The sequence below is a fragment of the Anopheles darlingi genome, chromosome 2 (assembly GCF_943734745.1).
Source record: "Anopheles darlingi chromosome 2, idAnoDarlMG_H_01, whole genome shotgun sequence".
NCBI lineage: Eukaryota > Metazoa > Arthropoda > Insecta > Diptera > Culicidae > Anopheles > Anopheles darlingi.
Window position 1 is genome coordinate 65628557 of NC_064874.1, and position 12500 is coordinate 65641056.

Below are 12500 nucleotides of genomic sequence, written 5' to 3' on the forward strand. Positions count from 1 at the left end.
CACAAAACCAACCAGAACTTCACCTGTCCTCTGCACTGTGTTATCTAGTTCTCAATTGCTAAGAGGGGTTCTTTCCGTGTCATGAAAGTGACGATGCTGAAGATGAGCATGAGTGTAACTGTATGATCAATATGCCGATGATGATGATGATGATGATGACGATGGTGGTGATGAAGATGAGGATGAAACGAGATGCTTGCAAATGTTGGATTAGATAGGCCGGGAAAGGCGCTGTACGGGAGGAATGGATTGAATTTCGGGTGTGGATCAAGAAGGGAGCCAACGGATACTCCCGGAAACGTTTAGTGCAGGGGCCGCGAGATGGCAAGCAATGTATGTAGGTGTCGTCACCATCCCGCAAAGCGAGCGCGAGATCCCCAACATTCAACCAAGCAGAAAGCCCCGACCCACGGTACCTGGCGTCTGGCTGGTCGGGTTCGGTGGTTTCTTCACACCGAACGTATACTTTGGAGCCGATTTGACGAGCATCTTGTCCGACTTCTCGATGTTGTACTCGCCCGGTGCCGGCGTAAGATACTTCGGGATCTCCTTCGGTCGGCTCTGCAGACAGTAGGCCGGTGGTGCATCCTTGCCCTTGCATCCGAGCCCGGTGATGTTATAGAGCGGCCCTGGACTGAACGATTCCGTGCGCGGTTTGTGACGCTGACCGAAGCTGTAGGCGGGTGCGGCCTGGCGTTTCGAGTCGACCACTTTCGTACCTAAAATGGATACACGAACGAACACAGAACGGGAACGGTGGTTAGCTGTCTTGATAGAGATCTCCTAAACAGGGCTAGACACACTACTCCGGGGGGTTCGGCTAGCTCATCGGGGTCGGATGACGAGTCGCCGTGCTTCGTCTTCGACGTGCGGACCGCGTGGGAGCACCGGTCGATGTCGTTCATCGAAATACACGTCGCCGATTGGTGCTCGCTAAGCTGACTATAATTTCGTCGATTGGCTTTGCGGTGCGCGAATAAATATTTATTATGAACAAGCACCGTACACAGGCGGAAGCGGTACGCGGCGAGCCGGTTTGCCTGGGCATTGGGCCTGGGCCACGAAAATCATTCCAGTCCACTGAGGTGAAGTTGCGTGAGCGGAGACAACACACCGTACAAACGCTTCGCCATATAAGGTAATGTGGAACTCTTTCCCGACGTGATTGCGTGATTGTTTGTACCGTCAACTGGCGGCTGTAGTGCGCACTTGCCGGTGGTCGGGTCGGTTGCTGATCGGTGGATGCTGCCTGATCCGATCTAGCACGATCGACGCCCACCTCCGAACTTCCGATCGATCTCTGCAGGTTGACGTACGGCTCAAGACCGTGGCCTTCGGGGGCATGTTCATGCCCGTGCGCGTACCAACGTGAGCAGCACTTGACAGAAGCATAACACTGAACGATCACGCAAAAATGATCACTCAACGAATGGTTTCAGTTGTAGAAGGTTCGTTCTTCCAGCCAGGAACCTGAACCCTGGACAGCTGTTCACACTCGACAGTGGCATGAAGGGGCCTCACTAGCCACTTTTGCAATGATCCCGTGTTTCAGTGTATCAGATGCGCCCACACGACCGACGATCGACCGACGGTCGGCGCGTCGTGAGTCACGTCGTGAGCGAGCAGTGCCCGAAACTTACCTAACAGTTGTGGCAGAAGGTACTGTGGTCCGGGTCCACGGTGCTCGGCCGCAATCGGTCCCCGCCGCTTGGTCGGTGTCCAGGGCCGCTGCTCGAAACCACCCATCACGCGGTACGAATCTTTGTAGCGTCTCTTGAAGCTGGTGCTCTGGTGCCGGTAGATCGAGGCTGTCGCCGTCTGATGTGTGGTTTTGATGCTCACCTGGACGACCTGGAGGGCATGGAGCATACACATGAGCTATTAATCCTGCAACTAGCTTGCCTCAAACGACACGCCCTTGCCAAACGAGGCCAAACGGAGTCTCATCGCCATCCCCAAACATCATCTCAACATTACCATCTTTGCTGGTTTTGCACACGGCCTTCTGCAATAAGTAACCGGATTACCGGGAGTAACTAGATTGGATTTGGAGGCGAAACAATTTCAACGCCAGACTCGACGCGTACGGCCAGGAATTGCTGTCCTACGGCGATTTGCTTCGGCTGGAAGCTCGACTTAAAACACCTGAAAGCGAACACGAATGTGCAAACGAAACTGTTTCGTAAACGGATTCTCCTGGCAACTCCCCATCGCCGACCACACGGCCTGCTGCTGTTAGGATGGGTTTTTAGTCGGCGGTGGCTTCGCTTTTCGCGGTGATGAAGTGCAGCGTGTGCCTACTAAGATCGTGTACCCGGTCTGGCTGCAGTAGCGATGGTTGTAAGCCCGAATTAGCCACCCTCCCCTCAACCGGAGGGGTTACCCACACGGACGGAATAGACCGCCCGAATAGGGCGGCCAGAGCGAATGGATGAAGTTATAATTGCGGGAAACGATGGGAAACGGGTACGGTTTAATGTTTCCTCCGGCCGGAAGAGGGCCAAACACTTTTAGCGACTCACTCCACCGAGGTACCACCGGTTAAGGCGAGACATGCTGCAATCCGGTGCGCGTGATGGCAAGTCGTGCACCGTCTTCTGCAGGCCACCAGCGTGCTCGTGACCGTGCCACCGATCGGAAATAGACAGGAAACGTAGGCATAGTAGGGAAGCGAAGTGGGTTGTAAATAAGTGCAATGATTAGTGCACTACCGAAACCGGACCGATTCCGGTAGACCTTGAGCACGATAGGACGAAAGTTATTTGTGGAATGCAATAGCTATGGTATAGGTATGAATTCGGGCGGTACTTCGGACCGCCCGTGTGGTGCAAGTTGAGTTAAGTACAAGTGGTGAATGAGTTTGCAAGCAGTTACGTGGTGCAGCACTGAAGCACTGAAATAATACGTCTCGATGGAGACACCCGGCCGAGGTCGCGCACTGGATGCATGCGCGGCACCGATTTGTGTCTGACTTCAATTATCCGCAAACATATCGCAATCGCAACGAGCGAATGAATGCTGACGATTGTTTCGCGTGTGTTGGCGGATCAATCTAGCTGTTCACTCGAGGTCATAGATCGAGGTGGGTGAAAGATGCGCCAACCATGCGTGATGGAGCCGATGCGTGAACACACATTCGTCTTCCCAGAACATGGTGCCCTTGGTGCACGGTCCGAAGGGTTGACCTACTGTCTCCAGGACCAGCTTACAACAAGCAGCCCTATTGTACGTACGAAACAAGTAAATCCGGTGTCGGCGTGTGGCGAACGAGTTGTTCGCGTTCGCGTCGTCGTCGTGCTGCTGCATTCTCGATCAATCTGTAGCGGAGCCCGAGGAGTTGTGAGGTCGTCCCGAGAGGCGAGGACACTCCAAGGGCCACTGATGTGATGCAGTACCTTGGCTTTGGCTTTGGCGAATGAAGCATTGCCGTCCGCTGGTCGATTTACAGGCCACCATCAGAAGAAGCCGCTGCTCGATGTTCGATGGAATTGATTATGTCAGCCGTCGTCGGTTCGGTCGGTGGCTGCGGATGGCAGCGTGTGTGCTCTCTGGTGCCCTTCTGCTGCAGCCGTATATGGCGTTAGAGGTTGGCGTCCGGTTTCGTTTGCCACCGAACCACCGGTTGGCGCCTATTATATGCTCCCAGCGTGTGTCTCTCGCATCGGTTTGCTGCGGCCACAGAGAGGGGGTGGCCTGGCTGGCCGATTGTTTACGCCGCCGGCTCGAGCGGACGGCTGATCCGCTTTTCGAGGTTATTCTTCAACTTTGTTTGTTGGATGCATATTCGATATTTTCGCCTTCTTGGGCATCGTGACATGATGCCCGGTGCGACATAAGAGACCGAGATAGGTAACCGAATATAGACAATGATTGTGGAGTATAGGATTGAGCGATAGCCCACCAGGCGGGCCAAAAGATTTGCAGCCGGCATAAAAGACCGTCCAGCACCAAACATAGTCAAACCGGGTAATCAACACCCGGGCATTGTGCGTTGGTTGGCGTGATGGCGACTGTGAACCGGAAAGGTCACCAAAAGAGTGGGGAGGGAATTGTTCTCACACATTTGACTCAATGGAGGAGGAGCTGTTTTGGAGATACGAGTTGGAACCAGCAATGTTTGAAAATAGATACTTCTTCAAGTCCGGCTTGTCATTCCTTGGTTTTGGTCATATGTTTAGCGAGCAACACACAAGAATGCACTATTGCAACATACTTATTCGTGGGGAATCATTCCGTTGGATAACGCCACTCCGGCAACGCAGACATTCTCTGACGTTGAGCGTAATCTTGCGTAAGACAAACCATCAAATTGAACCGAAAGGAATCCCAATTCCCAGGTGCCCACTACCCAAGAAAGGGAATGCTCGCTGAAAGAATGTTGCTGTTGCTGCGGCCGCTAGAGCCTCTGGTCTGGTCCGGCCATGTCACCTATTGCCCGAAGGTACAGGCGTTTGAGCGTTTACTATTGACAGGCGGGACATCGAGTGCGCGTTTCGCTCGCTAAGGTGACGACCACTTCTTGCGTTCGCCGTGCCGAATGAGGCCAAAAGCAATCAAAACGACGTCGCGTCCTATGTGCAGAAATCAGTCTCACATCCTCGCAAAAACCCCCGTGCGTCAAGTGAAACCCATTTCTTTCAAAGAGCCCCCACCCAGTGACACGGTGTTATCAGGTCGCGGTAGAGCAGGTGCAGGTCCATCAGTCGACCAGGGGCCCGTTTTCAGGGGTGCGATTGCATCCCTTATTTGGTGACTGTCGATCGTAAAAGAGACACCGGCGCAACCCCCGGGGGCCGAGCAAAAACCCATCGCCGAGTCCCGGTAACAAGCTCGTTTTCTTTTGGGTAATTAGCACCGCTATTAGTGGGGTCAGCCCGCCTCAGCTCGAGTAGAAGGCCTCCCCTCGCGGAGGAAACTACACATGAAGAACGACTGCTACCATCGCATCGACAACATCGATTGCATGTGGCCTGCATTGCTCCTTCAAGGTGAGATTTGGGTACGTGGCTAGGTACGCAAGAAGTAGTATGCACTTTTGCTGAGCTTGCGGCAATCCTGGGACGACGGGCAAACATGAAACGAAAGCGCACTACAACAAGGACGCCCGGTTTGCCAGGGGAGTGGCAAAGAAATGATGTCCTTGGTGAGAGAACCGGGGCCAACCGTCGCAATCCGTCGTCGTCGTCGTCGTCGTCGTCGTGGTCGTGGTCGTCGTCAACGAGTTACGGTTATGTACCGAGTCGAGGTGTTTGCTTATGTAAATGCGGAGCTAAACGAAATGCGGATTGTTCTGTTGTTTCCCGGCAAACGGGATCTAGCGACGGGCGAGTTCAGCGAGCCCCAAGGAGTGCGGCGAGCCTGGCGAGCTGTCTCACGAACCAGGTTCAATGTCAACGTGGCAAAAACAAATGTGAAAATACCGCAGCAAGGTGGCGGTCATTGTTGACGACGACCGGAAGTGACTAATTTATGCAACCGGAGCCCGCGTCACGAACAATACCGATTGCTGTTGCAACAACAGAAAAAAAAACAGGAACCGGAACGTTCCGTGGCACGCGCTCGTTTTTGGGGTGGAGTGGAATTGTAGCAAGGGGTGTAGCACATTTTTTAATTGCTCCAACAAAATCCTCCCCAAAGGACGAGGGCGCGTCTTGAAGGTCGTCCCACACACAGCTAAAGTGTTCAATCCCGTTCCGCTAATTATTTGATGTATCCTTGGGAGTGGTTTCGAACACTTTTCGAGCACCCAAAACCCATTAGCGGTTATGGAATTCCCTTGCGCCCACCCTCAGAAACCAAGAAGAGGGTTCCTCTCCGCCTCCGTGCGTGTGTGTTTGATGTTTCCTGTCGTTTCTCTGCCCTCGAGTGCGCTCTGGCGCGCCCAATTAGACCCACGCAGGAGCACCGAGCAGCTGGCGTCGGAAGATGGAGTTTAATGTTTGCGCTCGCAGCACCGCGTGCGTGGTACATGAGCAACCTGCTAATTACCTGTGCCGAAGCAGCCGGAGGCAGCCGGTGATTTGAATATTGCTCTTTCTGTTCATTGCTTTTCCCACCGCCGCAAAATCGCATCGATCAATCGCGACGGCGAATGTCAAATGTGTCCCGAGGGCGGGCAGACGGGCGGCGGGTTGCAGCGGTCGCGACACTGAATTTGAATGAAATGTCTTCCGCAATGCAGCCTAATTCAGGGTCAGTGCGAAACGAAGAACGCGGCTCGTGGGCTGCAGTTGAATGTGATGAGAGACCTCCCCCTAAGGGAGACGTCTTTTCTGCCGGGGAATCAGCTAGCATAAGTGACCGACGGTACACCCGCTGTTACGATCGCATCCAGGCGATGGCGTCGACACTCAGACAGCTTCAAGGTGTAAATGGCGCTGCGACAGTATGTAGGACGAACGCGGATAAGCTTAACTTTGCAACGTTGCTGGAGCATTCCGATTCCGACAATGTTGCAGCACGAATCAATCCAATTGATTTCTCACAACAACACCGGCCACACGTGCTCCGAATGTCTAAGTAGCTAGTAGAGTAGTTCTATTTTGACTGGCGTTACGCCTTATGACTAGTGTGGCAAGTCGTGAGAAAAAAAAGGGTCAACCTCCTTTTCGCAGACACAATCCGTGGGCTTATCCCACCGCTTGGCATGTCGAGCTTTTAACCCACAACCCACACCATTGGGGAGAGGAAAGGTGACCTCAAATTTCGCTTCCTTTCCACCGCGAGATCGTGAATTCGCACGATTTAATCGAACGCTTAAATTCAATCCAACTCGATTAGTTTAGTGGCCAGTTTCACCATTTTCGCAGCCTCACGTTCTACCCTTTGTCCGGTTCGTGGCTGTGACCTCCGTTGTAGTCTCTCACCAGCGCACCGGGGGATACACAGATCCCCCCCCCCCCCCCCACAACAACATCTGTTACACAATTAACATATCGCCTCGGCTCTGTATGGCTTCGCGCAGCTTAACGCAAGCTAGAAACTGAAACTTGTTACGCTGGCTAAACTGGTTTCACTGTTCTCTCCACGGGGGAGGGGTGTCGTTCGATTCTAGAGCATCCGCGCCGCGCACACCATCCATACCGTCCCCCACAAACAGCAGACTACCTGCAGAACAAAACTTCGCATTGGAAAAAGTTTTTTTTAAATTGCTTCCAAAGTTCCAAAACGACTCCATTTCGGAATTCATTAGTTTTCATTTTATGTCGCGGAGTAAATAAATTTATCCAGCAAACTCCAGCATGGCGGCAGAGGAGGGGGGTCAAAACCTATGACAAAACGATGACGACACGGGACCTCTGGCTGACTGAATACAGGGAACGATTTCGTGTCGTTACATTCCGTGTCCTAGGGGGCGTTGTACTGTTGCGTAGGCCAACGGCTGTGACCTACATCCTGTAAAGGATCCGCGGGATGTAAAGAGACTCCGGGGGCCGGGCCGGGACCTCTGTGCTCATCGGGTGCACTGTGTCATGCCGGAGTAGAACGGGGTTTGCCAAACAGCGCGCCCGGAGTGTATTTCCTGTTTCCGCGCTTCGGGCACCGGGGCAACGGCGGTAAACAAGCTGTCGGCAGGGCAGTGTGCGGCAATGCGCGCAATGTCTAGAACCTCCAGCACCCCGAAAACAGAAGCGCCCTCCACCTCTTCATTCTTTCCGCTCGCCGGTGACCGCAAATCGACCGATTGGCAATCCCAATTCGTTAATGATGGCACTCTGGCTGGGGATTGATACAGAATTTGCATCTTTTCTCAAAAAAAGCTGGAACACGTTGAACCGGTTGTGAGTTGCCGGACGAGCAAACGTGTGGATTTTTTGTTTGAATCAATATCGAGCGGTCGTTTCGATAAGAGGGCCGCTGACAGGATATGTAAATTATATTTTGGAAACAATTTGCGGTCTAACGATAACCCTTTTTCGAAGACGACTATAATGACGGGAAATGGTTCGTGACTTTATTATAATCTGGATGTTATACAGTTTACGATCGCTGAAGGTTAATTGAACTGAGGTTGTTGTGAGTGTCCTTCCAGAGCGGGGTTTTAAAGGGGGAATAAACAGATTAGGTAATAATTACCAATCTTGATGGAATGAACAAACAAACGAGTGAGAAAAATGAAATTTCACGCTGCTAGAAAGGGTTTACCAATTTCGTCGCGTGGCACCAACATTCCTAGTTGTGCCTGTTATCTATCCAGCAAGATCAACTGGGGAAAAAACTGTTTCTCCTCTAGTGCCAGGACGGGAGCAATATCTTCCAACCGTAAAACGACCACACACCAAGGTTGACCGAAACGTTGTAAATATTCGCCGTATCACGCTCGCAAGTGCGACGCCTTCCAGCTTCGAGTTCATAAAATAGTTTCGACGAGGACGAGCGACCGTCGCAGGACAGCAATCGGATTCGAGCGTGTGGCAAAGAGAAGCACGAACGACGTATCCTTAAGCAATGCCACTGCCGGGCATTCGAGAAAGTTTGCGAAAGGTTTCCGAAGTGTTCCAAACGTTGCTGCTACTGCTGCTGCTGCTGTCCTGGCAACAGGACGCCATTATTTTTGCGCCAAACCAAGGCTTTGTTATTTTATTTGCCTTTTCGCGTGCCTACCTATGCGACCTGGCGAGGGGCATGTGGGCTCGGTGTTTTTGCCTCGCCAACTATTGACGCTCGCCGCTCCCCTGTTCCGGAATGCTGATAGTATTTGGATTTCGCGCAACCTCCCCCCCCGGTTCAAACCGTCTCGGTGAGGGTTGGCTGTAACCGTGACATCAAGATAGATCGATAAAAAATGCCGTAGCCCGAGCATACGGTGTCGGAGGCTACGGGTGAACGAGGCATTCCGAAGCACATGGCTGCAGAGCTGCATGCAGCGCTCGCTGGAACGAGGATCATCTCGTCCTCGGTGTTTGAAGCATTGTGGGAACAAACGCAAACGTTAACTATGAGCTGTTCATTAATGTTTACACATTTTAGTAACGAATTTTAATGCTTAGAGGGGTGTTTATGTTAATTTTGATTAACACAGCCGCCCGATTCGTTATGGCCTCACGGTGGCGAAGCACGATCGGACACTTAGATGCAGGTATAAGATGATGTTTGGTAAGCGATGCTGATGTTGATGAATTAGATTTGGATTAAATTATAGACTTTTCTGCAGACGAATCGAGCAGGAACTCACTTACCTGATGTTATTGCGTGGGTAAAAAACAAAACTTCGATTTCTCAATGCTTCCAATACCACTTCACTACACTGAAGATCAAAAGAGAATATCAGAATTAGTACACGATCCACAGTTTTTCCACAAATATCGAATAATGTCACAGATGGCAGTCCCAGTCCTTGTTGCACATTTACACCATTTTCCACTGAAGCGATAGCGTTCGTCAAACTCGTAAAGTTCACTAAAGTTCTCTCCCAGATGATTTGAAATACAACTCACATAACACTTTACCTTAAGGATGTTTCACTTTCTCGGTTGTTCACTAGCGGTAGTTCTGTTCGATCTGTTCGCACTGACTGTCCAAATGGCTATGGATCGTGTAGTTCCGTCGGCTGGTGTACTAATATAAGCGCCACCAGCACCCGAAGTCAAGCGCCAACTCACGAGAGAGAACCGGTACGCGGTTGGAGCTGTGACATTCCTACTACGGTCTTGAGTCCGAACGGCGCGGAGAAGAAGAGAGTTGGGTCTGCTGCTACTTGTTGTACCTGAACACTCTGGAGCCTTGGTTGGACAAAAACCTAAACGGCTGATGAACAGATAAGTTAAACTTGGGTTTTTTTTTCACATTTCACGTTAATTAAACTCAAGATTGCAAAAATATAAAACAAACCGCTTATTTTAAGTTGATGATAAACATAACTTTTAAACATGAAACATGCAGGCCTGTATAAGTGGTTGTTTAACACGTTGAAAGAAATCATAAATCATACAACCTTTCTAAAAAAATATTTTTGACCGTGGTTCCAGCTCAGTGTGAAAAATTCGGCATGCAAACAACACCGACCTCTATTGCATATCTCAGCACAGCAACGCCGAGAGAGCGGCGTATTCTTGGCTCCTGCTTTAGACGTCTGCGACTGAAAAAGGCTATGAAAGAAGGGGGGCCAATTGGGGAGCACGCTTTTGCACTCATGGCGAAGCTGTCTGTCTACTTATTTGGTGCTTTTCTTGAAGAAAAACATACTGATACCGAAAGGAAACAGGTTATCGTAGGATGTGAATTTTAGCAGTAAAAGTTTCCAGAAATCTACTGAAATGTGTTATACAGCTGCAACATAAATTTAATTGAAGTTGAACGACAGGCTAACTGTTATGTTTTAAAAACTTTTCAATAAGACAAAAATGGATTTGAGAAAGAATTGCTCTTTTAAGATACCTCTGAAGCAAACATAGAGCTAATTTTGTTTCATTCAATAATGGATACAGTACTGCGGCAGCATTAACTTCATGGTTGGCCACAATTTTATGGACTTCCTAACCGTGGACACCTACACTCGATCTCCATAGGACACGGAACCGGTAGTGGTAGTGTGAATGAAATGGGACCAACGTTCCAGGGAACATATGGTTCCATTATTTGCAAAGAGTGCTACTCTCGGTGTGTAAAACTGTTTTGTCAATTGTGGCGATGGCAAGGTACTGAGGATCGGCGGTCAGCAACCCGGGCAATTGAGTGACGGTAACGTGACCCTAGGCATTTCCTTCTCACCCAATCCAGTCAGCGTTAACTTCGTCACCATCGTCGGCCACGAGGATGTAGGTGGCAGCAACCGTGATTCGCCTACTCTACTGACTAGACGCGTCATTGCCTTCAACAGCGATTAATACAATGAACAGCAAATGGCTGGCGGGTTGGTTTCGTTTACAACGCGATAAATATTTCGTTTCTTCTTATATTCAACAATCTTGGCCACAGTCGCTGGTTCGGTGGTCTCATTTCTCACATTCGCTTCCAAATACGATCCTCTTCAGGGGGAAGATGGCCATCGCATCCAACGCGTGGGGAACTATCCAAATCCATTTCCATCCGTTTATGGCCATTTGCTCGGGAAACCGTTCTGTGTCCCATTTCGAGTTTGTGAACACTTTGGATTAGTAGCAGAAGAACAGTGATGTCATTGCTGCCTTACATTGGCAAATGCACAATGGCTCATTTCGTTCATGTCGATGCATCTAAAGATGGGCACTTCCTGCAGCAAAGTGGAACGTATTTCGTGTCCGTTCAGCGGAACTGCGACTATGCAGCTGTTTGATTCGATTATGGAGTGGCGACAAGTGTCGTTTTCATAAACAATGAATTATTTTGCACGCCAGTACAACTTTCTTGAAAAGGTATGGAAATAAATCATCAACAAACTTTTCATTGCGACGGCAATTAACCTATTTATCTGTTTTTAATGAGACGCTATCTAGGAACGTAGTTTGCATCATTTTCTCAATTTGGTGTGTATCTTAAACCGCGCCATAGTTGGGTGGCAGTAACTGATACCGGGATCAACTTGCTGCCAACTGGATACGCTATAGCTGGATGAATAAATGTCTCCGCGCATCAATGTGATATATACACCATAAAGCAGGGAAACACTGGAGGAACCACCATACCATTTCATTTCATACAAGACATTTTGCTGTTTGTTTATTTGTAGTGTAAAAAAAATGGATCGACATCTATCCAATAAGATTTCCATCGGTATGTTTTTTATGCTTATCTTCTTACGTTGCATTAACTCACTGCAGCTTCGCGACCATACTAACTCTAGCGCGGATTGGCTACAACATTCCTTTCCTCGACCTCGATCGATCTGCTGTTTTTCGAGAAGCTCTGGCGAAGCTCGGAAGATTGTGCATCCTGAAGTCAGTTCACACCAGTGCACCCTTCCACAGGGCACAGTGTTATTTGTTTTGCTCTCATTATGTTTTTCCTTTTTTGCCCTTTTATCCGCTTCTCCTGCAGAAACATCGAAGCTAACAAAGCTAAGAATTAATGTTGTGTGTCGATATAGTTAATCCACCGTTGTTTCACATATTTTCTACTGCGCAATGTTTATGGTTCATTTCATTCATCATCGGCTCGGGGCGATGTTTTGCATTTCAAATCCGTTCCGATGACAATTCCCGATCGCACCCAAGGCGCAAATTTGATTAAACGACTATTTAGGATTATCATTCTCCGTTCGTTCGTTCTTCTCTTATTGTGATTCTTTTTTCTCTTTCTCATCTGCTGTATTTTGCTCTGTTTGATATTTGATTCGGCATTATATCTTGCTGCCATGCATGCACTAGTTAGTACTTCAACAGCCTTATCATAATCGAAATCATGACTCGTATCAATCAAATTACATTTCAATTGTTAATGTTTCGCCCTTCTTATTTCACGAGCGCTACAACCGGATTTTGACTGGTAGAAGAAATAAAAACTTGTGCCACACGCTCGCTGAGATACGTTCCCCAGGGGTTTTTGTAGATATTTTGATTTCCTGTCCGATTTAGCTAGTAAGA

General features: G+C 49.5%; 2 protein-coding genes across 6 annotated transcripts in view; both read right to left on the reverse strand.

Annotated features, from left to right (window-relative positions):
• The window catches only part of LOC125952524 (uncharacterized), a 6778-nt gene extending 4635 nt beyond the window's left edge, over positions 1 to 2143 (reverse strand). For both annotated transcript variants that reach the window (XR_007468820.1, XM_049682032.1), the window contains exons 1-3: positions 1978 to 2143; positions 1641 to 1851; positions 417 to 719 (exon numbers count right to left, since the gene is read on the reverse strand). Coding sequence is in view for 1 of the 2 variants with exons in the window: in XM_049682032.1 (XP_049537989.1) it covers positions 417 to 719; positions 1641 to 1851; positions 1978 to 1980 (517 nt within the window). In the remaining variant the exon portion in view is untranslated. The remainder of the gene's footprint in view (positions 1 to 416; positions 720 to 1640; positions 1852 to 1977) is intronic.
• A 9468-nt stretch (positions 2144 to 11611) lies between these two features.
• LOC125948446 (tyrosine-protein kinase Btk29A) overlaps positions 11612 to 12500 on the reverse strand; it is a 71471-nt gene continuing 70582 nt past the window's right edge. For all 4 annotated transcript variants that reach the window (XM_049674499.1, XM_049674500.1, XM_049674501.1 and 1 more), the window contains one exon: positions 11612 to 12500. This exon is cut by the window's right edge and continues 1679 nt beyond it. The gene's annotated coding sequence lies outside the window, so the exon portion shown is untranslated.